Here is a 27,937-nt window from a genome sequence, read left to right on the forward strand (position 1 = left end):
AAAGGAAAGCACTCGCGATGCCGCGCCGGAAGTTGGGCGCGGCGCATGGAACTCGTTTAAATTATGAAATTACTAAGCCCATGTATAAGCCTGTCCGTAAGCTTCTTACGAGAATTAACTAACCTCATAAAATTAGTGGGTAGGTGTAAACTTGCTCCTCCTTGCCAGCCGACCCCAGACATCCCGTCGCCCGGAGTCCCCTCCGCAACCCTCCTCTTCTTAATGCCGGCCATTTTCGTGCCACGCACCTCGGGGCTTCCGTCACCTCGTAAAACCCGGTCGAGACAATGCGAGAACGTAGCGAGCGGCGCTATGGATGGAACCCTCCTCCCTCCCTCGCATTTTAGGTACGCAACCCTCAAAAACCAGAACCCTTTCTCAGGCATTCGCGCGGTTTACCTTCCTGCTAAAATGTCGCAAACACGCGGGAGCATTCTCGACATTTCGTGAAATGCCCAGAACGGAACACGAACCCTTTCACAGGCCCTCGCATGGGAGGCAGAAGTGTTGAAAACAAAAATCACGAGAGCTCGAGAGATACATATCTCTTCTAATCAACTCATAATTACAATTTTAATTATATTTCTAGAGAGCACTTTATCACACACATGATATGCCACGTTATACGAGTAATTTTTCATTCATTTGAAGAAGAAATTTTCAAGTCTACTCGCATCCTCAGTTATACAAATGCCCCATCGTTCCCTCGAAATAATAACGAAAGGCCTTTAACGAAGAAAGTTTCGGGGCGGCGCGATTACCGGCTATTCATACCGTTTCTTCCAGCTGGATGAACATGTCTGTTATAGGTATGTAAGCACCCTTAAATACCGGTCTGCTCCGCATAAATTAAGTAAAACCGCGTGTTTAAATGCAAAGCAAGCCCCGCGAATAAAATGGACGCTCGTGAAGAAAGAAGAGACAAAAGGAGAAGCAAGCAGCAAAGAGCTAGAAAAGCGTCTCGGTGCTTTATTCAGCACGTTTTGCTCTAAATATGCATGAAGCGCGATCAAAAAAAAATTTATATATATTTTTATACGTGTTTCTGTGCGTCTCCTTCTTTTTCCATTCTAAAAAAATTGAGTCACGTAGCATAGAAACGGAAATAGTGACAAGATGCTTTTCTCCGACCAAATCAATATAAAAAATAATGGTAAGGCAGATCCGTATCAGGGACAAACATTTCTTTTTATCGATAAAATTGCATTTGCATTCCGCTGCTACTTCTGATACACAGAGAATTTCTCGCAAAATGTCAGCAGGTTTTTTATTAAATAATACAACTAACAATTTTGAGAAATAATACTGAAAGATAAACAATAACGTTTTTATACATCAACTAAATATCTCAGATAAAGTAAATAATAATTAAGCACGTGCAATTAAAAAGATTCGACTACAGAATGTATATAAATGATGAAGCAGAGCGGGATGGAACTGCGGGGGAGGCACACAGACGTCACCTGATAGCCTCACAAAAACGATCTGCCAAATCGAGAACTCGACTGGTACCACACCCAGCCATTGTTAACGAGGATACAATGTCACGCTGTATAATGCACAATGCACTCTCGCCAGCGCATTAATGCGCAATGATGCGCACGCTCGCGTATCCACGTCGCGGAATATCTTTTTGTTTCGTCGTCCCTTAGTCATCACATAAAAAAATAGCAATGTATATTAAACCGTATTATCGGTAACAATCGCTTTAATTTTAATTAACATATCACGTGCTTCAGTCTCAGTCCCTTAACAAAGATTCTTAATGATCTATGCAATTATTTTGCCTCATAATAAATCGTATATTTGATAACTATTGAAACAAATATCTGTTGTCAAATTATTTATTTTAAAACGTGAGTGATGGCCAGCTGTCAGAAACTTTATATTCGCAAGTTTGAATATTTGAGAAGCTTTCAGTGCTGCTGCAATATTTGTCAAATATTATTTATTCTCCTCTTCTTCTTTCTCTCTCTATTTCTCTTTATTTAAATAAAGTATTAGAAATTGCAGCTTGAGCACTGACACTTTATTTTATTATTAAACTCTCGCATTTTCAGATCATCGATGCGTTTCGATCGTGCATCCATTGTGCGAATATCAACGGCTCTATCGCGATGCAACATCGCTATCATGTATATATCTTTCTTTTTTCTTCTCGGGAAACAATATTACCGGACAGCATTTAATTTCCTGACCGCTGTACACGAGCGACGCCAATCTCCTCCGGTAATTTCAACTACGCGACAGTCTCGCGTGCTGGCTCGCCGGAGAATCGAACGTGCGAGAGCTGAACCGACGTCCGAATGTGACATTATCTGGCGACGCCGACGCCGGTCGTCGTCCCCTCGTCGAGCCGAGACTCCACGGTAACGTGCAGCCGGAGCGAGGCGCATGTTCGCTCGATAAGCACATTGTCGGGGAACTTCCTGACGGTGATAACGCGCGCGACGCGATGTCTCGATTTCGCGACTGTTCGCGCCAGCAAGGACCCCGAATATCATTCTCGTGATGCATTTGATGCTAAATATGATCTCGATGCGCTACTAATCCTGTGAACTATCTACCTGCGAGATTTGAATCGAATTTCTCACGCGTACTAATCTTTCATCTCTTATTCATTTTAGGTTTTTTAAATGCAATAATTTTATACGAATCATGGAACTCTTGGTATGATGAAAAAGGAAAAAAGGACTGTTGGAGCGGCAAGAAAAACTCGCTTCGAACTCCATTTGCCGTCGAGAGTCCTTAATCACGACGACGAGACGTTCAAAGTAAAGGAATAAAGGGGGAGAGGGGGAGAAACATACCCGGCAATTTAAAAAAAAATGAGGCTCGTATTTTCTGTCGTTTTTCTACTGATGAAGAACGAACAAAAAATCACGGGCGTTTTGTATAACAAAACAATGCAAGTTGGAACGAGCATGACATGCATAGATATCTTGATTTTGAATTATTTATTATTTATTTACTTTGAATTATTTATTTATTATTTATTTACTTTGAATTATTTATTATTTATTAAAACTGTATGATGAATCTGTATTTTCTCGCATAAATAAGCCTATAAAATTTCAAAGAAAAAGTTGCAATATTTTTAAATGTGTGCATGAAAAGGGCAGATTGAAATTTCGATAGTCTTATCATTTTTATGCTTCTTATACAGAGTGTCCCGAAACTAACGCTTGATATTTTAAAGGCAGATTCTCTGGCCAATTTAAAAACGATTTTTCCTCAGCGAAAATGTCGCGGCACTAATAGTTTTCGAGTTATAAACGATTGAAAATAAAGGGTTTTTCGCAAACTAAGGCTTATGGGAATAAAATATTAATAAAGTCACATTCTTTAGTTAATTTTAGAGTTTACTTTAATAGAATTTTAATTTAAGGCTTGGTTAAAAAGATACATGATGACAAAAATTGGGAATATGCAAAAAATAATGATCTCCCTCGACATTTTCGCTGAGGAAAAATCGTTTTTAAATTGGCCAGAGAATCTGCCTTTAAAATATCAAGCGTTAGTTTCGGGACACCCTGTATACGATATTTAGTACAATTATTTTTATGGTCATAGAAGAAAATTAATTCCGGAGAAAAAAATGCTCCCGTCATGCTGAATTTAATATTTTAAAAAGCCCATCACCCGGCGGAATAAAAACGGAAGACACGCAAGAACGTACACGGGCACACCAGAAAAATGGACAATGAAGAAAGAACAAGAGAAAGAATGCAGACACGTAAAAAGTGGCGATTGTTAATTAAATCCGGTAAAGCCGCAGGGGAACGTGGTTCCGACTCGCCATCATTCGTTCTATTTTCGTATTTGTCTTGCGGCTCTCGTCTCGAAATGTTTATTTTGCGGGCAGTGCGTACATATAAGACGAATAAATTCTATTAAAAAAAGCTTTTATTCATTGCAACGTGCATATCGCACTTACAATTTCGAATTTGATTAAAGCTCTTTTCTTTCTTTTTTTTTTCAAAAAAATTCTTTATAAACATATTTAGCTTCAAAGAAGCTTTTTCCTCTTTTTTATTTCAATATTCATTATTTTTTTACAATTTATTTTTAATACTTTTATGTAATAAAAAAATTTTCTTATATAAAAAATATTATATTCTTATATAATATTATATAATATTGTATGTAATCTACAGCGCAATAAAATATTTTTTTAAAACATAGACACAATCTTTTATTTATACTCGTGATTCTATGAAAATTTAAATATGCTTTTATACCTCTCTTGTTTGAGAAAATTATTTTCAATAATTTCTAGGGATAATCTCAAATGGAACATTGATAAAAGAAAATTAATATTGAAAATCGTTATACTATTAAAAACATAGTCGCTTTATGTTTGATTCCTTATAATAACGAGCTTGCTGCTTCAAAGAACAGTCGTTTTCGATAAAAGTTTCGCGCGATTATCGAGTTGGCTAGTGCAGGTCCTCGTACAAAGACGACGAGAATGGGAGAAAGGAGCCAGTTGGTCCCCTTCAGTCCTGCGGATTGAATTACCGTTGTATTCTTCGTTGATTTCACGAAGTGGAAGTGGGAAACAGGAGAAGCAGGGATGAAAGCCAAGGAAGAAGGACATAGCAAAAGGCCGGCCATGGGCTACGTTAATTGGACGGATAATGCCACTAAATCCTGAGAACCTAGGAAGGCAGTGACCGCCGAGGGTGAAGAGTCGGAGGCATTTTATCAGAAATTAGAGGGTAAGCGCGGGGAAAAACGCGGACGAAACCATGACGTTCTCCAATGCGGGCTTGAGAAAACGGCAGATAAATGTCAAAGATTGGTATTCCCGAAGGGGACCATGCCGAAAAAAATAGTTAATCACAGTATTATTAGAAGAGATTGTAAATGGCAAAGTTAAATTAATATAACATAAATAAATGATTTGCAGTGACTTAAAAATAATTGCTGATAAAATAACTCTTGGTAATATATCTTATTATTATCCATTTGATTTAGCTGAAATATTTAAATATAGTAAATAAATTGTTTAAAAGATTTCAACATTATAAAAATGTAAATGATAATTCACACTCAGATTAAATTACTTATGCGTATCTATTTAAAAATTAAAAGAAAAAAAAATTTCTTGTCGACAAATATATATTATAAGTAATAATAATTAAAGATAAAAATAGAGATCATGTAGACACATCACTATTTATTGAATTGAAACTTTTTACGCTTGCAAATATAAATCATATTTTGCAAGATATCAAAATAATTTAAAATATGGACCATATCATACATATATGTATGTATGTTGTGTGTGATGTATTCTTCTAACTCGCGATACAACAAGTAGTAAAAGGATTAACCATATGTTTTGCGCGCTTTCATATCTCGCCCGACATAAATTACTTTGTTACAACTGACATGAATGCATGCATGTGTATATATGAGTTTTCTTTGTGTGATTCGTGAGTGACGAAAATATATGGCAATATTTTCAAATTGCGACCGATCATTTTTTTCGCTCCCTATCTAAACGTAATAAGTACAATGATTTCGTAATTAAGAATCAATATATTAATTTTAGACATGGAAAAAATTTATTGTATTTTTAATATTGATAGATTTATTTTCTCCAATCACAGATCATCGTCATGCGAGGCAAGCAGAATTATGGATTATAGAGATCGTTGATTTTCTAATAATATATACAATAATTTTTTGATTGTAATTTTGATTGTAATTAATAAAGAAAATTACATATATTGAGACAAAAATAAATTTTAATCATTTAAACACAATTATATGCGGTTCTTTGTCGCGCAACATTTTTAATGTGTACGTGTTATATCATTTTTTCATTACGCTTTCTTATCATGACTATTTCAACACTCGGCGCGATAATCCTCCGACTGTTGCGAACAATAAACATTTTGTCGTTACGCCAATCGGGCGATAAGAGACCAATAAAATTCCCCACAATTGACACCCTCGTAAAAGCGGCGGCAATGACCTCATCATATCTAGATTCACACCCCGCGTTAAAGATCAACCTATTACTGCAAAAACTTGTAATGTGAAATAAAAATAGTGCATCTCTCTTTATCAATATATACATTACTTCTCTAGAAAATAATATATTAAATAAATTTACATCACGATATTTTGAAAAATGTAAAGACAAAAAGTGTATGTGTATCATTAATTGGTTATCGTAATTTTTATATTATTTGTTCACACACTTTTCATTAAAAAGCCTTTTAAATTAATCTATATTATTATTGGTAGTAATTAAAAAAATTTATATCGATGTAGAATTTATAAGTCTATTGCACACTTCAAATTAAAGTTTGTTTCGTAGAAAAAAATGTTAGCTCGTTACGCGAGGGTTCTCCTCGTCCTAACATCAATTTGACATGTCATGTCCAATTCTCGAAATCCTCTAGCCGGTATTGCCATTATCTTAATTACCTAAAATGATGGTGACACAACAATGTTGAATAAATTCCGGCAACACGCCGAAGGATCCGCTGTTTTAAACATTCAAGGGAAAATAATAAAATAAATGGATCACGTTTAATGACTATAAATAATTATTTACAACAGTTTCCTGCAACAAATGTCGTTTAAAATGAAGGACATTCCCGCAGCATACGCGCTGGTACCTTCGCTGATTCGTTACCACGACGACGCTTTCAGAGGAAATTTTCCAGGTGATTTTCGCGAGCAGCAATTCCATCTCCTCGTTATAATTGCATAAAAACGAACGTGGTGAAGCTCTTCTAAGCGCGAGGGTCATCGTTGGAATTTCGTGGGGAGGAGGTCTTCCTCTTCCTTTGAAAATACCTCTCTCGCTTTCTTTCTCTTTCTTCTCTTCCTCATCACTGCTATGGACCACACGCGACGCACACGAAAACCCCGCTTTCCCGAGGAAGCCAGGCGTCTCTTCTCGCCGTGCAAAGCGTGCACCGCGCCAAGAAAACAGAGTGAAAAGAGTGAAAAGAGATAAAAGCACAGGAAGGCATAGAAGGAGAGATCTGACTGAGCGCCAACCGCACGAAAATAGACGCGTCACTGAGGATACCGAGCTAAATTTTCGCCGGACCCACCACTGATGTGGTGGTAGTGAAATTTTCGTTCTGAATTGCCTCGCACATGCACGGAATGCGCAAATTGGCAAATTAAAATAGCAAATATGCGATAAGCAGTTGTAAAATGCTTTTGACCGCGCGTAAATATTCTCTACATCGGTGGTGGATTATTTCGAAAATTAAAATGTGCAACTCTAAAAATAATTGTCGCGCTCAGATTTGACAATTTATAAAATACCTTATAAATATTTCATCAAATATATTCAGAATGAATGAGCTCTAATTTCAATCTAGCTTTTAATGAACAAATATTTTTTCAGAGAAAACCTGACAACTTTGCATAAGTCAAATTTAAAAACAGTTTTTATAAAAATAATTTAATTTAATTTAATTTGCATAATAAACACGTTCAAGTGTTTATTATGCAAATTATCAAATAATATCAAAATTATCTTTCAAAAATAACATAATTCCGAAAATATTTTTAACTACTTTCTAATCGCATTAAAAATCTCTTAAAATCAGTTTTTTAATAGCTAAATAATTATGTTAATGCGCATCTTAACTTTCGATTTACGTAAGAAAACATATAGTATAATAAAACAAACATTTTTTCCTCATCGTAATAGACGATAAACCATTAGTTACTTCTAATCCTGCATCCTAGATAACGGCTCATTCCGACGATAATAGCGCCGTTTCAGCGATAATTCAACACGAGATGTAAATTACCCATAAATTTTTACACGTGAGATGTAATTTTCGCGGAATTCGCAAGACACTGGTTGCATCAAAGCGCGATGTACTGCGACTTCTCACATGTACGAAAATGAAAATATAATCAGGACTATGACGCTAAAGGCGACAAGGAAATGTGATAATGTTGTCTCGCAATTCGGTATTTTCTCCAATAGAAAAGAAACTCTGATTTAAAGTCACAATCGACGCTTAAAGTCCGGTGTTTTCAAATAAACGAATAATATTGTGCATAATTTACAGAATAAACACTATATACATGTATAAAAACTGAAGCAAAAATGATAACTGTCTAATATTGAACTAACTCGATAGTTTTGAAACATTTAAAAATTAGAGATTTATGGATATAAAAAGATTGCAAACGGATGAAAGAATCTTATTCTTCCTTCAACTTGGAATATATTTGAATAGATAGTCTTAAAAATCGAAACTTTCAGTTAACAATTATTCAAATTTAATTAAAAAACTTGCAATCCAAACAAAATGCGTTATTCATATACTTTGTACGAATCTCGTGAATCGAGAAACGCGAGAAACGCACTTGTGCCTCTTGTCCCCCTTCCTCTCTCTCTCTTTCTCCGCACTCCGCTCAACGTGCCTCTCTTCGTCAAACATCGAAATGTTGTCCTAGCTGCGCAAATATGTAAGTATACTTATTCCGTCACTGAGCAAACGCACGACGATCGCGCATCACTTTATCGAAGATCTTTCTCCGTTTCCACGCGAATTATGCCGGGAAAATTACAAGTCGCGAAAGTGTCATATGCACATAATGTCAACAAGATATGCAGCTGATTGAAGAGGAAGAGAGAGACGACTCTTTTCGCGATTGAACCCCTTTACCGACACAAACGTAAAGCAAGGTTTATGCCCGCCGTTTATGATGGCGAGCCCCAAGGTCGGAGTAAAGTAGCGCAATAAATTAACGCGCATGTCGCGCAATTGCGGGGGTGTTGCGAGTAGTTGACTCGATTGATTGGTAGAACGAGCTTCAGTTGGCCGAACTCTCGTCGACGCCGTTGATGGTTGCCTCGGATAAAGATAGGAGAGAAAAAAGAGAGAGAGAACGACCGACATGGTTATTGCAAGATTTATCGCTTCTCTTTCGTTTCGTTTCGTCGAACGAAGAGCGTGCGATTCGCGAGGCTTAGACAAGGAGGTACTCGCTCGTTTTCCACGAGTTAACGAGTGCACTTTCTTTTCCTCTCTTCCTCTCCCTCCCGGAGAGATCGTTATTGTCCGTCTAGACTCTCCAGCTTTTTTTTCCTTTTTTGCATCCGCGTCCATCGTCTGTTTTGTGCTATTGCGCGCTACCGCTTCGATATTTTTAGATTGACGCAGACGTGACTCGTCATCCAACTGCCCACCTATAAATTACATCCTCCAGAAATGAAACAATCAATTTAATTCCATGGATTGCAAAATAAAAGAAAAGAATTGTGTAATCAAACGTATAGCACGTTTTTAAAGCACGTATTTCAAGATTAAAGTATCAGTGAAATAAAGTTGATTATCGTCATGTGCTGTCAGGCTTATAGACTTTTGAAAAAATTAAAAAATATATCAAGAGAATTCGATCTTTAATTAAAAGAAATTTTTAAAGACAGTAATACTCACTAAACTTATTGTTTAATTCGAGAGAAAACTTTGATCACGCGAACACAAATTATAGCTATTAGAAACACAAATACTCAGGAAATCTGGGAAAAGACAAATGTTAATTGCAAGGGGAAAGAGCCCTTTCCGATTAAGAAATTATGAAAAATGTCCAGGGCAGGTAGGTGGAGCCGACGTTAATTAGTTAACGGAAAGGGGGAAAAAAGGAAAGAAGAAGGTAATTATATCCTCTCGCTATTCAAAACGAAGCTAACGACAGACTTGTGTAGGTGACAGCGCCGATTATTATTCTCCACGAAAAACAAACACGCAAAGTTGTTGCAACCAGCTTGCATAATCTTGGTAACTGTACCGATAATGAAGGCGAGGCAATAATGCGAAAAGAAACTGAATTAATGCGTGCCATTGATTTCTCGCGTCATTGTGCGTTCCTAAAAATAAAAAAAATCCGCATTAATACTTTGGAATTACGTATCATACGAGGAACTGATTGCAAAAGTAGGCGGGATTATGCAGAAAATCAATTACCAATGCAAAGAAACTTCCATTGTTCTCTAGATCGACCATTCTTATTAAACGTTTGTTAAAATGTGCAATATTGTAGATCTCAAAAGAAAATAAGATAAGCTAATACAATTTGATAGAGACTATTTATATTTATTCTGTAATCATCTTTAAATGATAACCTACTTTTGTCTAAAAATTTCATAATTTGTGATGACTACAATAATATTTCAAGTCAATTCTCATCTCAATCAATAATTACATTATCCTTTTAAATTTTTGTAAATAAATTTTATCACACAAGTGTTTTGAATCCGTGTATCATCATCTAATTAGATGCCTCGTAAAAATAAAAATGATAAAAGTGGAAGAATATAAAATGGCGTAATAAGATGAATAAATTTTTTTTTTGCTTTTACCGATCCTTGTGAAAAGTCGCCGGATTAATAAAGATCTCAAAGGCGTCAAAGTACAAAGACACTCCTTGCAACGGCGACATCCTGGCGCGCTCGCAATCCATTCGGTATTATTGACACCAGCGAGACAAGTTCTATGTCTTCTTTCTCTTCCGTGTGTAACTCCCTTTCATTTTCTCGTAGCGTACTTTTAATGACGCGCGGCGCGCCTTCCGATCAATCACAAGGCTGTCTTGTCTTGTTCCATCGCTACAATGAATGCCATTGTATGCTCTTTCCTATCCCCATCCGCTATCCTGCTACTCTGCTACTCTCGATGCATCGAGACACGAAGATGTCAAAATAGAAACAGCTCGTGATGTAGAACAAAGTTTTAAAATGTTCGAAAAAGTTAAAAATTTTCTCAATCTTGTGAAAGACATTTTCTTTAATCAATGCAAAGACAAATCAAATTAATCACGTCAATTGTTAATTTTCTGTTAGATAATAGATTGATTGAAACGCTTGCAAGATATTAAATCTTTTAATCAAAATCGAGATGTCCGTCTTCATATGTACAATTTTGATTAACATCAGTATTACATAATCATGAAACATCCATGTTATTTGTACGTCTCGCGTTATTTGCTAAAAATACACGAAGCGGTTCTATCAGGTAACCACTAAGTCAATCTTCTTCCTGTCAAAGCAAACAAGGAAGTACATTGTTACGTCATATTTGTCTTTCTACCGATTACCTTGTAAACTCAACAATGGTGCACTAATAATACCTCGAATCAAAATCGTATGCCGAGTCCACTGAAATTTCGCGTACGAGCACGATGAGATTATTACATATTACGTGGAGGGACCAAAGAGCGATCTGATGTATGTGCGTGTCGGCGGGGGAGACGACGACACGACACAATAATGACCCAGACGAGCTGCATCCTTGTGCCACATAAAGCGATTCGTGTGCGTGGTGCGACTCACGGCCGGTGCGTGATGCACGCGTGATGCGTACCTCGTGCGACCGAAGAGTCGGAGATCGATTCTCGGCCTCTCAGCATGAAATGAGAGGGACGACGAAAACGTCGACGCCAACATAAGAGGTCCCCCCTCTTTCTTGCGGTGTCGATTTTCTCATCGACGTTGTAACGAAGATGTCTCAAAGTTCCGTACCAACGCCTGTCGGCAAATATTTCGCACATCTTATCGTTTCCGCAATTATTAGCTTGACGGAATAATGATTCAAACGACATGCGAAGCGATTCAACTCGGAATTGCACTTGTAAGATTCTATTTAAGTGATTTGTCTAGCTATCGTCTACACGTATGCACGTACTCATATTTTGTTTTCATACACAGATGTATACTTTGTGAATTATGTAGATTGGTATATTTGAAAATGTGACTAAGAAACTTGTAATTGAAAAGTTTGAATAATTAAAGAGAAAATTGAGAATTAATTTATATATAATTTTTTGTGATTATTTTTCCTATATTAAACGCTCATCACGTTATGGATCTAAACTTTGGCATGTATTCACATGTTAAAAACAGATGAATTCTTTTTCGACATTATTTACATCAGATTTTTAATAAGAATATAATTTTATTATGTCTTTATAATTCCATTTTAATAATATTCTAAAAAATATATTAATAAATGAATTAATGAATATAAATAAATATGAATATTAATAAATTAATGAATAAATTTTATCCAATAAAATCAATCTCTTATGTAATAAATTTTAAATTACAATTTATTACTCGACTGTCAAGTCGGATCACGTGCTGTTTGTTTCAAGTGCGAATTAACAAACAGAAAAGAAAGCGTGTTTATCGCATTTTTTCACGAGACTTTTCACGTGAAACGTTTGAATTTTTTGAGATGTGTCAGCGAAGCGAAAATACATGGCGATTAAACGAGCCGCTGAGCGAAAATCCCTCCCGATCGAGAGACTGCGGATCTATCGAGGGAATAGAGGCGAGGAAACCGCTAAGTTAAGAGACGAGTGGAGAGAACGAGACGGAGGCACCTCGATATATAGCGCGAGATGTATGTCTCCTACAGCCATAAAAGCAGAGAGGCATAAATAATGCGTTCTCCGTTTCTTTCCACGAGCTGCTGACTGGATGCGAGATTACGTGCACGCGTCGAGAAAAGGGGGCCGCCGATCGCGACGAGAGAACGTCATTCCCCTCTTTTGACGAGGCGTCCGTCATTCGGATCGTAAAAAACGATATAAATCATTCCCAATATCGCAAGATAATTATCGATACGATGCATCATTAGTCGCAATCGCGACTTTCTTAAATTATTTCGCCCCAAATAAGGTTACGATAATTTTTATCGGTCTCTCTTCCTATGAAAAAAATTACTGCTCGATATAAAATGATAAAAATAAATGTAAACAAAAAAATTTGATAAACTCGAGCGAGAAACACATGGGACATCCCGCTCTTTTCAATCCGGACATTCGTTAACGCTCGAAACGGTTCTACTTATCCTCGCAAATTGCGCATTGTTATTTTTTTTCCCCGGTCTAAATTTCAACGAGACTATGACTTACACCACGTTTGCGAAAGAGATTTATGATCGCGTAAATTAGCCACAACAGACTTTCCGCGGCGTTCCTACTCGAGACACGAGTAAGAATCGCGCGCTTTTCCCCTTTTTCTTTTTTTTCGCGCGACTCGCGCAGCTAACACCCTTCTCGGGGAAAAATCAGCAAAGGAGAGAATAAAAAAAGGAAGATATCGAAGAGAAGAGAGGCGAGAAGGTTAAACTCGCCCGAGCGTTTTTCTCCCGCGTCTCGAGAAACGAGGCAATTTGTCCTTCGACAAATTAATTTCTTAAAATATGCAGGCCTGTTGTTGCAGGCAGTTTTATTGCACGAATGTTTTATGGCCGCGTATTTTTTTTCCTCGCCCTTCACCGTACCTCAACATCCTGCGCGCACAAACCTCGTCCCCTCCTCTCCATCCTTCATGCTTCTCCTCTTGTTCCGAGCGCGTAATTAAAAGCGACCCGGCATCTGCGAGAATATTTTATCCGGCGAGCAGGAAACGACGGACATTGCGAGACACGTCGGAAATTTTAACCGCTAATTTAAATTATAATATGTCGTAAGTAAAAGCCTAACGCATTAGTCTAGTACGCGTCAGGGCAGACCGTCATTAATCATACCGCGAGCAGTCGGTTTTGATCGCGATCATCTTGCGATGAAATAGCTTGTCGCAATTGCTTGGCAATACACCGAGAATAATGGTGTAATGGTAATAGCGAAATAATTGAGATATGTCGAAATGCACGAGAATAAAGTGCGTTTAATGGTGCGCGATGCAATTGCCCCTATACCGTTGCCTCGCGATGCGTTTCTTGTCCGAGAGTCTCTTCCTTTTGCCGTTTCTACAGCTCGATTACCATGACTGCACCATCAACCACCGGAAGAGCATCGGAAAGTATATCGGAGATATAATTCAACAACATAATAAAGCGTCAATCTTGCTAAATATCGCTATCTGCGCATCAACGTGCACTATGAGAGTAATGTTATTCTATGCAGCTAGCGAACTCTCGTAAACAACATTTTCGAAACGTTAAGTATGTAAATAATGCGTAATCTGCATACAAAACGTGCTCGCACCGACTACGAGCCCCTTCCTATTCTTCCTTATTATTACAACGAAAAGTAATTGTACGGCGTATTTTCCTTCCGGCAAAGCTTTTTCTCGAATAAAGAACAGTCGGGGAATTGAATTTCAACACGCGAAGACTCTCGCAAATTCTCGCAACTGCACGCGAACATATTCCATCTATATCCGCTGTGCGGCAATCAATTTTCTCGAGCAAAAATCTGTCCCGATATATTTTACTACCTCGGGGATCGGAAAGTTTCAGATCACTCAAACGACGCGCGGACAAGACCGGTTTGCGTCGCGATTGAAATCAGGCGAGTCGAACTCCATCGTCGCCGTCGTCGTCCTCATAAAGGGAATCGGAGAGAAAAAAGAGAGAGAGAGAGAGCGAGAGAGAAGAAACAGAAACAGAAAGAGAGAGCTCGTTTTACCGGATGGCGCGAATCACAGTCGTAGCGACAACGGTACAAGCGGAGGCTGCCCTTATGAAGCAGATGCACACAGATGCACGTTACGTGCAATTGAGTCGTAGATATGCGTACCGTTCGTTCGGAACGAAAACAAATTCGCGTGCCAAACGAGCATGTTTGTCCCGCTATTCCATCTATCAATCGTATCGTTTGTTTACCGATATGACACGAAGCTAGAAATTAATAATATATTACGCAAACTGACAGCTTTTCTTGCGATATATACAAATGTTTTTTTTTTTTAATCTTGTTTTTATCAAATTTAAAATTTTCTTCTCTCCCTCTCTCTTTGATTTTAATAAAGAGCGTCAACTATATATGCGTTAATGTGTCATTTCGCAAGAATTCTACGGATGAAAAATATTCACTCTATATGTAACTCTCAATGCCTTCTATACTCCGTATATATACATGATTTCACTAGGTTGATTGCCTTGATAAATGGCGCAGTAAGCACCCTCGTTGAAATATTAAAATCCATCATCGTGATCGCGCGCGATACAAAGCGAGTATGCACGCATTTCACTGTCGTCGCTTGATTAATATTAATCATTCCAGATATATTTGTCACTGCTAACATAAATTGCGTTACTCGAATCCAACCAGCTGTTACCTCAATTGATCAAACGTATATTTTTTATAAGAAGCACGAGATAAATGCGATAAGCTGCACCGACATAAAAAAAACCACGTCATAAATTCTACATCTAAAATGGCAAGAGTCGCGTTATGATCTGAATAAATTTTACTTGTTAACGAAATACAGCAAGCAGGATATTGTTACTACTTACAATATCAAAAGTGGGATAATTATGAAAAAAAAAATACTGAAAAGAGAGTCCCCAGGAAAACAAAGACTTCTATTGACGATGAAGCAATGATATGCACGTCGAGTAACACTTGTAGCTTTCAAAGAGAAGAAGATTTTGAAGATGCAAATTTGACGACGCTCTTCCTTCCCTTCATTCATGCTCTCTCCTTAAGAAACTTTACTTCGATTTACAGTTATTCACGATGCTGAATACAATCCGTATTATGCATTTTATCGCGACATCAAGTGCTATTACTCGCATACGTGAATGACAAATGCAGCCTCGTCATAGTATCAAGCGGGACACGCAAATTACGAACACGACGAGAGGATACGAATATATTTATATCCACGCATATATTATGCGCATAAAGAATACGCGTAGGTGGCTGAAGGATATACATAAATAACGCGATTATCGATATTACGTTTTATTTAAAAAGACTCTGATAACTTCTCAAGGTTTACTTTTCTCTCTCGTTTTTCAATTTAAAGCATAAATCAATTGCAACATCTTTTGTTTTCCAAAAAGCATCGTTGCATTCCTAATGCAAACTTTAGCGAAAAAAAAAATCTTTGCGACCCGTCGACCCGATTCGACGAACTCGAGCCGAGGGCAGACGAGGCCCCGATCGAAAAGAGAGAAAAAAAAGAAGAAAAAAATACGAGAAAGAGGCGCATGCAATGCATAAGCGATAGTGCACGCAACCGCTCATTGAATTCGCGTAGAGTGGCTTCTTTTTATTCCATCGGCTCGACGATAAAGAAATCGCACGAACAGCGAGCTCCATTGACGTCGTCCTCTCTCGCGGGCGACCGATCGCGCGGTTACAGAGAATAGCGCGATAGCAGCTGCGCGCGATAACGCATACGTGCGTACACGCGTAATATATCGAGCGGCGAGATACGCGCTTATTTTTGCGGTCAACTTATTTGTGGAGTCGATGATGCAGCGAACGCACGATATCGGCCACATTTGCCGATCAACGAGAGCAGTTTCCACAAAAATACATACAAATGCGCGAACAATACGAATCCCATTACGATTGTGTTGCAGGAATGCGCGATAAATAAATATTCCGTTTAAATCGCGCCTATAAATTTAGATGAACGAAAAACAGGCTCTGGTAAAACACGCTATTGTGCACGTTAAGCGATTTGAATGACAGCGCTACTGACGTATCTCGCTGACGTTTCGACCGCAGTCAGCTGTATCAGGGAGAATTATACGTCAATGTGGAAAATCAGCTGGAGATAACAATTATGTTTTTTCAAACGCATGTCCCCTTTTCAAATATTTTATACATAATCCATAGTTCAAGCTTTTAATGAAACCTCGCGCGATATTCGACGGCATAAAATACCGGGTCTTATTCCAACGATTTCTTTAGATTTACGTCATTACGTCATGATACTTGGTACAATCGTAACGGGATTGATATTAATCCAAGAGGAGCACGAGGCTCGCGATACGAGATCTCTCCGAGAAGCGGGCGAGAGCCGACAAAAAAGGGAGACTCGCGGCTCTCTTTTCGGCTTCTCGTCGAGGCTTCGGGTCGCGCGAGCTGTCGCTACGAACGAACGAACGAACGAACGAGCGGGCGATACCACGCGGAGAGAGAGGCCGTTGGCCTCGCGGTGCGATGGTGCAGTGTGCAATCTTTCGACGTGGAGGGAGGGCACGCATGTGAGAGTGCGGGCTCACGCGAGTTTTGCGCGTGTACCGTCCGCCAAGTCATCCGCGTGCGGGGGCACGAGAGCATACGAGAGCCTTGAAGTACGGATTGCGTGTTTGTCGTGATGACGAGAGAGAGAGAGAGAGGGGGGGGAGGGAAGGAGGGAGGGAGGGAGGGAAGGAGAGAGAGTTAAAGTGCGAAACAAAGAGAGAGGGGAGGGAACGTGCGGTGCATCTGTTCGTGTCTCTGAAGAATATTTGCAAAACTCAAGAATATTACGCTCGGGCGAGCCGCGAATACATTAAGAGAATTGATGTTAATGGTTACACGAGAATTAAGAAAATATCGGGGAATTTAAACTTGTCGCTATTGAGCCCTTTAAACGTTCTCCCTCTTTCTCTTTTTCTCGTAAAATCTTCAAATAATGGAATAAAGAGAACATAATCCGATAAGAGATATTCGATACGAGAGAGTGTTATTTTTTTCTCACTTTTACAAGAATTTGCGAAAAGAAGAGATTATAAAATTTTTTGAACTGTCTTATGTATTTTCCAAAAATTTAATCATGTGATTTTTTCTTCAGATTGGAAAAATATCAAAAAGATAAATGTGTTAATGGACAAATAACACACTAGTAAATCAATACAGCTACTATGCAATTTCAAAAAGATTTACATGACGCGATCTATTCCGGAACCAAATACATGTTTTCGTAAATAAGAATAGAAAGAGGAGAAGTCCTTTTCGACGAAAGCTACATTCCATTCGTGATATTTATAGGAGACAAAACGAAAGCGAGCGAGACAAGGAGAGGGAAAGGGAGGAGAGAGAACTTTTGATCAAGCGAGGAAAGACACGACGGACTGAATATTGGTTTGATTCGAGAAAATCGAGGCGCGAGGCGCCAGTCTCGACACGAGAAACCGATTGCCGTAGGCACCACGAAATACAGTCATTCTCCTTCATGTTTCCGAAGAACGACACGTATGTGAGAAACACGTAGCCGGTATGTTCCGGCTGCTGCCAATTTCCTGCGAGTCAACCGGGGCCACTAGGTACGTGAAACGCGCGACGGTGCTTTCTATTTATTTATTTCCCGTCTGCGACAACTTCTCTGCGGAAAATGCCGCGGGGTTCAAGCACCGGGGTCCAAATGGGAACTGCGATGTCTCGGTATCGCTTATTGCTTGTTAGTAGATCCGCTCTCGACGACGGCGTCGAGCTTTCTTCCTCTTGGCGCGGAAAGAAAAACTTAACATGACGCGTTCGAGGAGGAATCGCGATTTTACTTATTCCTTAATCGGCGACACGGATAACTCCGAGATTCCCGCTGTAAACGAGACGCTTGCATCGATATTTATCCGCTTTTCAGATAACAATTAGATGAAGCTTTGTAATCTTATAAACGATTATTTACCCATTTAAATATTTGTCATTTTTAAATATGAATATTCTAAGATAAACAAACTATATGAAATTGCGTAGACTATAATAGAGACATACCATCGATTTTTTTAAATTGAAGACACGAAGTGCTTATCCGTCATCATCGTTCTCAAACTTATCGAGCTTTATTTAAAATTAATTTACATTCCATCTCTCGGATAATTTGCCAAAGGATGACGATAAACTCGCATAATATTCGATAAACTTGATGCATCAGGAACAGATGAAATCGTCTCGAAACGATATAGCGACGAAACAACAAGCGATAACTAAAAGATCGATCGGAGAAGTGTATCGAAAACCGAGCGCGTCACGGTTCTCGATCGCTCTAACATCCGTGATTTTTCTCCGGGCTTATTTCTCCCGTGGGTTCCATAGCAGGCACGCCGCAAGAAGAGTCCGGCTTCTCTTCCCACGAGTAAAGAACCGCGCCTGCTCTCGCGAAAAACTTGTCTGGCGTCTGCCCTCCTGCCCCGCGCACACCCCACCGTCCTCCTTTCTTTACCGCGCCCTGCCCTTTTCACACGCACAGTTTCGGTTTTATAGGCGAAATTTAATCGGCGGCGAAACGACCGAATCGCGTCCCGACATTGGTCGCACATGTATGTTGACTCACCTTCGTTACCTTCTTCGTAAACACGAATATATATCACAAAAAGATTATAGATTAATTAAATTGATAGCAGACATAGCGTCGCTTCATCGAGAATATCGCGGAAATCTTGAGAGATCGCACTCATAATCACGACAAGGATTATCCTGTTTAAGGATAAACACTAAGAGATCGCTCAAATCCCCTACTTAAATGTGTGAAAGACAGTAACTGCGTTAATCTTGGTTACGAGGGTTAGCTGCTGAATCTCCGAAATCGCTACAAAGATGAAGACGCGCGAGACCGCACATAAGGTGGCAGAAACAATGCGACAAAAAATGCGCATTTTACGTGAATTTAGATATTCCGGTCGGAAGGTGGATCTATTCCGTCGCCCACGAAAAATCCACGGACGTGTAACCGCATAATACAGGAAATTTCGAGTGGGCGGATGCCTGGATGCCAACAGGAATGTAACGCCGAGTCGCTGCGCCCGGTGCTCAAGAAGTTCGTATGACAGCATTCATTATTAGTGCGGCGACACTCCGCGACGTTCCAGCACGATGCTTCATAAATATAAATTCGAATGCATAATCGATGAAAGCGAGCCATCGTCTACCGAACGATGGCAGCTGCATGACAAATGGAGTTGGAGTCATCATCATTATTGACATCGGAGGAGGCCTCGCACGTTTCAAGAAAAAAAAACTATTAGTGAAAAAAATTCTAGTTACAATCAATCTTCAAAATATAATTATATCGTATTCGAGCAATAATATTTAGACGCTTTTATTTTCAACGCGTTGTAAAAGATCGATGGCTCTCATGAATATCTCGTTTCGACGAGAAATAGACGTCCCTCGTTTTATCAAATCGACGGTATTTCCGTTAAAATAATCATATTTGACCCTGATGTGCTTCTCATCGTTCGAAGTTTTCTATTATATTCATTTTTCCATGCAAATATATATCGGGGCAAATAATAATCCGCGAATGAAATAAAAGATGGATTTTAAATGAAATAACGTTAACGAAAACGATTAAATGAAATAACAGAGAGGACCCGGCGCGACTATTGTTACGAAATTCCAAACGATTCGGCCAAGGCTATACGCGTGCAATGACTGCTCACGATGCGTATCGTTGCACGTAGCGTTGCATATAATATCGCGGTTCAAGTTTAGCCGACACATCCTCCGCCCGTACATTGGCCGTCTCGTTCGCTTTTATTTATCGCGCGTCCCACTTCCCGTCAGGAATTCACTTTTATCTGGGAATTATATTTTAACCGACATTACACGCCCACGTTCCCTGACAGAGTTATTTAAGCAAAACGGCTCGTCGAGTTACCATTCGATGAAAGTGTTACATGTCGATTGTGTAATAATAATTCTTAATAAATTTTCATAAGAAAATTTTGATGTGTTTTAGTCAAATACATATAAATGTAAATAAAAAAACATTCATAGATAATATTAAGATGAAATATTGAAATCGATGCATACAATAATTTGCAATCTATTAATAAATATTATCACTACGAAATGATAAAAAAAGATGTAAGATGCTGCTTCTTTATATTTATCATATCTAGTTTCTGAAATCTATCATTTTTATAATTTATTGTAAAAATAATATCGCATGTCATCTAATATATATATTAAATAATAGCTTCAAAGGGCGTAAATCGTGACGAAATAAATTATAAATTTCACATCTATTAATTCATCTTTATATTTCATCTTTTATATAAAACTTTTCTTGAAAAACTGTTTTGTGAACAAGAGATTATTGCTTTCCGTACTATTTCATTTCGGAAAAATTCTTATCCTACTCTCCATTGTTATTAAACGTTCCGTATTCTTGTTGAATTTCCGTAAAAGTTTTCCCTTTAGTCTCGATCATGAAGAAGATCACGAAGAACATGGCCAGGGCGCATACCACGGCGAAGAAAAAAAGCACCATGGCGCTGCCAAAGGCGTCAACTGCGCTTGGAAAAGACATCGTTACTATAAAAGCCAGCAACCAATTGAAAAAAGCCGCGCTGGATGACGCTGCGCCCTTCAAACGCGTAGGGAAAATCTCGCCCATGTAAGCCCAGGGAATTGGACCTAACATAAATCAATCAGCAAATTTTCCTTGTTAATACATTTAATTCAATTTGCTATCAAAAATCGCAAGAAAGCAATTTCGCTTATTTCACATAAACAGGGGAATAAAAATCTTTAGATAAAGATTTTCTTTCCTTTTTCAGATAAAAAAAAGATTTAATTTTAAGAAATGTACGCGCGAAAAATATGTATAATGGCTTTCGACATTTTTCTAAAGAATAAAAGAAAAAGGATATAACATGCAATTTTGCGATTTTTGTAAGCTAAATTAGTAGGAGCGGTCTGAGCTCGTCGTTCATCATTATCACTAACCGGCTCCGAAGCAGAAGGCGAGTATGCAGACGCACACCGACGTGAGTGGGAGCCAATGCATCCGATCTGCCCGTTCTGGATCATAGCTCTTCAGGATGAAGAAACCGGCCAGGGCCGATAGGCAAACGCACATTATCGCCTCGGAAATCACCATGAGTAGCTTACGCCCTAGCTGCGAACGTTTCGATCGCAGCCGTAATGCCAGCCGGCTAATAGATAAATTATAGATCGAGTAATCTGTGGAACACGACTCGAGTGTCACAGTAACCTGTTAAAGTTAACCTTGTCGATCAAAAGCGCCGCCGCCGCACAAGCTATCACCTGGACGACGCCGAAAATGACGAGCTCGGTTAGCGATTCCATGCCGACGCCCGTCGACTCGAGAATCGTCACCCCGTAGAATATTATTGCGTTGATGCCGCTGAATTGTTGGGCAAACATCAGGCCGTAGGCCACGGCCAGTGTCTTCAACACGGGCGTGTTCGTGAAGACCGAAAAACTCAATCTCTGGCGCTTGCTCCTTTCCACTTGTTCCTGTTACCGTTTACAAAAACGTCGATTAATATTCCATTATGATTATCTTAAAATGGATAAGATACAAATTGGCGGATTTATTATCTCTATAGTAAATTTTAAATTATCTTTTATTTTCTTCAGTTATGAAATTGTTTTACGAATTAATATATTTTTTATATGTTTTAAAATTCACGAACAAAAATGACGATTTATTTAATTTGAATTAAAAAATTTAAATTATAATTGACGCTCAAGTTGCAACGACGCTTTGCAACGTGTCAACTAACCTTGAAGACCTCCATCTCCGGTTCGATATCGAAATCTGGGCCGCGAAAGAATCGCATGGACTTTCGCGCTTCTTCCTCCTTATTTTTGGTCAAGTAGAACAGCGGGCTTTCCGGCATGAAGACCATCATTATAGCGAACACGATCGGCGCGATGCAACAGAGACTGGATATCACGACCACATCTCGCGTGAAACCGGTGCAGTATGCATATAATATACCGAGCACGAGCAACAACTGGAAGAAGACACCCGTCGTCCCTGTTACGAGAAAGGAAGAATAGCATAATGAGGCTGCTATTTCTTGCCTCTCCTCGCGGATCTTCTAAGCATTAGCGATGCAAGGAGAACGAGCTCGTGTGATGAACGACGATAGCCGCTAATAACCTCATTCGCTAAGCCATCTTTATTTTCCACTCCGATTATATCCACGATTATATTCCGATTATTATGTTGCAGCATACATCATTATTACTGTTGAATTATCCATATTCAAGATTCCTTTTACATCTTATTTTAAGATATCCTTTTTATGCGAGCAGTGTTTAAAAAAAATGTGCTTGGATAGCATTTCGAAATTAATAAAAATAATTATATAATGATACATTTATATAAAATCATTATCGGCTCTTTTTCAAACCGACCGTTTAATTGCCTGAGATTAATTGCCTGATATGATATACCTCTGATCTGTTTCTCCGAGATCTCTGCGGAGTACATGGGCGCCAGGACGCAAAACATGCCGCCGCAGGCGCCAGTCACGATTCTGCCCATGACGAAGAGCGGCACCAACGAGCCCGCGCAGATGAGCAAGGCCCAGCCGCCAATGAAAGCCGGAATCAAGGCCATCATCGTCCACTTCCGGCCGATCCTGTCGATCAGCAGGGGCACGACGAGCGTGCCTAGGGCCGCGCCCACCGGAAACACCGACGCGATCACGTCCGTCGAGAAATCGTCCAAGTTGTATTTGTCACTCTTCAATATTTCGACGCACGGCGCGCTCCAACCGAGACCGCATCCCAGCGAGAATCCACCTATGCAGGCTGAACAAGAGATTTTGTTGATCGCGAACATCGGGCAATTTGTTCACATTTTTTTCCCGCTGAATATATGTATTATTATATTTTCCTCCTTTCCGTATTTTTTTCTCGCTGAATGTGTTTATTATGACGGCGGCGTTTGATATATTTTAGATATATTTACAGATCTGCCGTGTTTTTTTCAACTGCTCGTCGCCGTCATTGTCGTCGCGACAACGCGATTGAGAGTAGTCGCAGTTATTAACCCTTTGACTCTCAACATCGTGCTTGATGCACCGTCTGTTGCAATATCACGCGTGTATGTAATGTCGCGCGAATGTCGCGGCCGGGCATTTGGAAGGTTATCCCGAAGAATTTATCACGCACAGCTCCCGTGAAATCGGCTATCTTACGCAAAAGGGGAAACCTGCAGCAGCGGCGACGTATTGACGACTCCTCCTTCGAAACACACTGACAGAATCCCGTCCATCCTCTGTTGTCATTCTTATTTAGAATCTTAAACGATGATCTTCAAGCATTCCATCTCGAGAAATGACTGCACCTTCTTTTGCTTCGCTTCATCACGACATTCAGTTTTCTTTAATCTTTCTGCTACGTTCGTTTATCATAATGATACGTGATGATCTATTATTAATTTCATTAATTTTATAACAGCTGATTTTACAATGACAGAACGATAATGTATCAATTTATACGTACAAGAATTAATGTTGAAATTTCTGATTGTATTAATAAAAAGATGATGAATATATTAATAAAAAGACGATGATAAATATTAAAATGACAATTAAATTAAATTATGATAAATAAAATGACAATTTTTTGTAAAATAAAAATTAAATATAATTAGATTTAATTAGAATATTAAATATAAGAAGAAATATATACTAGAAACAGTCTCTTTCCTTTCATTCGATCCCTCTCACTGTATTTATTTCTTATGATCATGCATATGGTGCTCCATTATTCCGACGTTGCAGTTAAGCGCATTGTATAGGAATAAAAAGTTGGTTAATCGTAAACCAGTCGTGTAAGTTACTCACAGCCAGGAAGTCTTTTCCATTCTCTCCATTTATATTCTTCCTTACATTCTCCATGCATAGTGCAATTCAACTGCTATTGCGAGTCAATTTATACGGTCGTCTTGTTATAAGATTGCTGTGAATTATTGTAACACCGGATGCTTTGAATTGGCGCAAAAACTTTGCATGGTTACGAAGAAATCATTCGCACGGTCGAATTTTCGCTCTTGAGTAACACGAGAGACGCAAAAATCGTGTCCTCTTACATGTTCGAAAATGACATATTACGCCATAGAAGCATAATAGACATGCTAATTACGGCACCGAGTCCTTATAAGCTCGCAAACAAGCGTACGAGATCCCAAACTACCAAAGGACACGATCGACGACGAAGCCAACAGCATTTTCGTGCTCCAATAAACTTGGCGACTCGTAGGGCGAGACTCTACGACATCGCGGTAATAGGGATAACGTCCCTTCCTTACGCCCGGTTACTTCGGCTAACGACATTCAAATTCCATTAAGGCATCGCGATGTGCGCTTGACAACTTTTGGATTGCAGATCCACTCCTCACTTTGGCGAAGAATTCTCCTCTCTCGGCGGTAAAACAGTCGATAAGATTGTTTAGCAAGGACAAAAACGAAGACGTTTGCCTCTCGCTTGTTAGCGCACGGTGATTACGTTGACAGACATGTATATAATCTATCTAGAGTTTCTTCTCATTCAAATTAAAAATCTTCTATCCGTAGAGAGATTACAAGATTTTCGGAAAACCGTAATGTCATTGTAATATCCCAAATGCAGTTTCGATACGTATCATTAAAAGCGTAGCAACATCCATTTATCAAATATTCAATTAACACGCTCGATGTCGTGACGCACGATAATAAATAACAGGCGTTATAATACAGGCATATCTCATTAATATGCAACGCATTTTGTAGAATATTACGTACTGTCGCGTACGGTGGAAAACAGATTAAACGAAATAACGAAGATATTAATAAAAAAGTATTACATTTATTTGTTACGTCATAAAATGTTTAATTTATAATTCGATTTTTGCAAAGTTAGTTAACCTGTATCTAGTTGAGAGAGAGAAATACAACAATAGAAATTAAATGGGTATTTTATAGTTGTACAATAATATATTAATATTAATTTATTCTATTTTAAATATAATTTAAAAAATTATTTATTACGCAATAAAAAACTATTTTGATGCAAAATTCAATATGTATTTAATTCAAGAGTTCAATGTTTTATGCCTTCCTATTTTCTTTAAGGAAATTGTCCAATCAATATGCATTAGAAATAATATGTTATATAATGTCGATATAATTTTCAATTAATATTCTAATTCGTTTGAATAAGCAGTTAGAAGCGCAACATGTTTTCTACATTTTAATATCTTTTTCATATCGAAATGATCAATTCAGCAATTTCCATTAATATCAACTATAAAAACGAAAATTAGATGCTTGGAACATAGCAAAAAGTCCAATTGCTATATTCTTTTTTGTGGATAATAACGATTAGCGAGGAGAGAATGCAAGATAAAGATATAACCGATAAAGATATAAGAACCGGCCGTTGTATGTATGAGTTTTGATCGGTTGGCTCGAACGTATCATGACGCAAGGAAGAAAAAAGCACGATGTCTCCAAATGGAATTCCCCTAACGTGAAACGATAAGGGTCGTCGCAATATGTGCCTGGAGAAAAATTCTCCGTAACTCGAGAGCATATTGTTCCCCCGACGTATGAAGAATTCACCCCGTTACTACTTGCCGCCCTCGTGAATTCATCTATAATAGGACGATAGTCGTTCAAAAGCCTATGCAGTCACTTTTTCTTTAAGCTTCTCAAGCATCTAAACGATGGAAAATTTCTACAAAGGAGAATATCGCGTTTCCATATTTCATAAAGTGTCATACGCTTGCACCGCGCTATTCATATTTAAAGTAGTTTCCTTTCTTAAAATATGCCCCGATTATTTCCTACTAACTTGCATTAAATTGCGTCAATAAATTTTAATTTGATAAATCTTAATTTTAATTTGATAAATTTTAATTTTAATTTGATAAATCTTAATTTTAATTTGATAAATTTTAATTTTAATTTGATAAATCTTAATTTTAATTTGATAAATTTTAATTTTAATTTGATAAATCTTAATTTTAATTTGATAAAAAAATTAGCCTAAAATTGTAATTTAATTAATCATTTAAATGATCCTTGCGACAATCTCATATATATTGATTGTTATTAAAATTTCCGGGAACCGCAATTTGCAATTTTATTTAATTGCGCGAGACTCATCTTGCTTTATCGCGAACAATGCATTAATTGTCTTCTAGTATCGCGTGCCGACTGCTTTTTCCCGACGTATAGAATACGCAGGAGAGGACAACTCTCGTCGCGTTCATCGTCGATGCCGGCGCTTCCCGGGTCTTCCTCTCTCGCGGCAGGAAAAGCTCATTTGCATATAAATATAAGTAAAAAGTGCATTTGCATTTAAATATCCAACCTGGGTACTCCCGCTCTTCATCGTCGTCGTTCTCTCGATCGAAAGTTAACGGCATATATACCGTGAGGATAATGATACAGGAGGATCAATAAAAGTTTCCGCAATGAAAATGAATAACTACATTAATTTTTCGAATCAATTATTCCTCATCGATCCAGTCAACAAGAAGAAACGAAACATGCCGGCAACTATACTCGCGAATCGAGAAACTTATATAAAGTATCGATACAGAAACATGATGTCTCGATCGGTTGCAAAACATCTTGGCCTGCTACGAGCCTGGCTAGAGATGCGAAGCAATTAGATAGCAATTTAAGAGCCTCTACTTCGCTTAAATCATTACGTCGAACTCGACTGACAATCCACTTGACAGTTGCCCCAGTTCTCGTTGATAAACAAAAATCGATAAGCGTTCAAATATATGTGGTGTAAATTAAATTCACATTACTTCCTCGCGAATTATCACTGATAAGAATAACAAAATTATCGACCTATGAATAATTGCGTATCTTTGTGATGTATAAGAGCTCGATATAAAACATCTTATTAGAATCAATTGTGAACCCCAACAATTTTCAATTCAGGTATTAGTCAGCGGCACCAAAATCCGGGGTCAATTCATTACGTAATCGAACTTTGAGAATAATCGCTAAAATTCTTCAAACGTAATCGCGAATATGTGCTAATGAAGTCGCTAATAAGATGCGAACACATTTAATTCTCTCTCTCTTTCTGTTTCGAGCGTAAACAACTTCCAAACAACTTATATAAGTGGCTTAGCTACCTTGAAGTCGGTCGTTGCCGCTGTCTCCCATCGACATACGTGTCGAAGGTTTGCCGCTCACAACTGCCAATCATGGCACGCGACATTCGCAATAAACGAGTTCTCGCGCGAGTGCACGCGATCTAGAAGAAACAAACTGGGATTATTCACTAAATTAAATTCGACCGAGTGTGTCAATTTTCTTTGGCGACTCGCTTGCTTTTTTCCCCGATTTTCTTGCACTGGAAATATAATTATATGCATTTAAACGTCGCGCATGATCGAAACGCGTTTTTGCGTCAATGGAAATGAATTAAACTGCTCGTTCCCGATATAATCTTGATATTAAAGTCCCAATCGACATAGTTGATAGTGTAA

The 27,937-nt window shown here is 38.5% G+C and overlaps 2 protein-coding genes and 2 long non-coding RNA genes across 5 annotated transcripts in view; 1 reads left to right on the plus strand and 3 right to left on the minus strand.

Annotated features, from left to right (window-relative positions):
- The window catches only part of LOC145970838 (headcase protein-like), a 164,977-nt gene that overhangs the window by 56,876 nt on the left and 80,164 nt on the right, over positions 1-27,937 (minus strand). The gene's annotated exons all lie outside the window — the stretch shown is intronic.
- On the minus strand, positions 9,110-10,194 carry LOC145970842 (uncharacterized). Its single transcript, XR_014438630.1, has 4 exons — positions 10,131-10,194; positions 9,969-10,046; positions 9,793-9,871; positions 9,110-9,190 (listed from the first exon to the last, which is right to left on the minus strand). It is a non-coding gene; the product is annotated as an uncharacterized LOC145970842 (long non-coding RNA).
- LOC145970841 (uncharacterized) lies at positions 17,421-20,035 on the plus strand. The gene is made up of 2 exons (XR_014438629.1): positions 17,421-18,992; positions 19,074-20,035. It is a non-coding gene; the product is annotated as an uncharacterized LOC145970841 (long non-coding RNA).
- Positions 20,646-23,906, minus strand: LOC145970839 (trehalose transporter 1-like protein). 2 transcript variants are annotated; one of them, XM_083097845.1, is made up of 6 exons: positions 23,651-23,906; positions 22,888-23,247; positions 22,209-22,465; positions 21,727-21,939; positions 21,406-21,577; positions 20,646-21,093 (listed from the first exon to the last, which is right to left on the minus strand). In XM_083097845.1, exons 1-6 carry the CDS (start codon positions 23,724-23,726, stop codon positions 20,813-20,815), a joined length of 1,359 nt encoding a protein of 452 aa, XP_082953971.1. In that variant the 5' UTR covers positions 23,727-23,906; the 3' UTR covers positions 20,646-20,812. The 2 variants fall into 2 exon arrangements, with proteins under 2 accessions (XP_082953971.1, XP_082953970.1); XM_083097844.1 differs by having other exon boundaries at positions 21,688-21,939.

Source organism: Camponotus vicinus, unplaced genomic scaffold, assembly GCF_025532165.1.
Source record: "Camponotus vicinus isolate PSW18456_S1 unplaced genomic scaffold, iyCamVici1.0 SCAF_4, whole genome shotgun sequence".
Taxonomy (NCBI): domain Eukaryota; kingdom Metazoa; phylum Arthropoda; class Insecta; order Hymenoptera; family Formicidae; genus Camponotus; species Camponotus vicinus.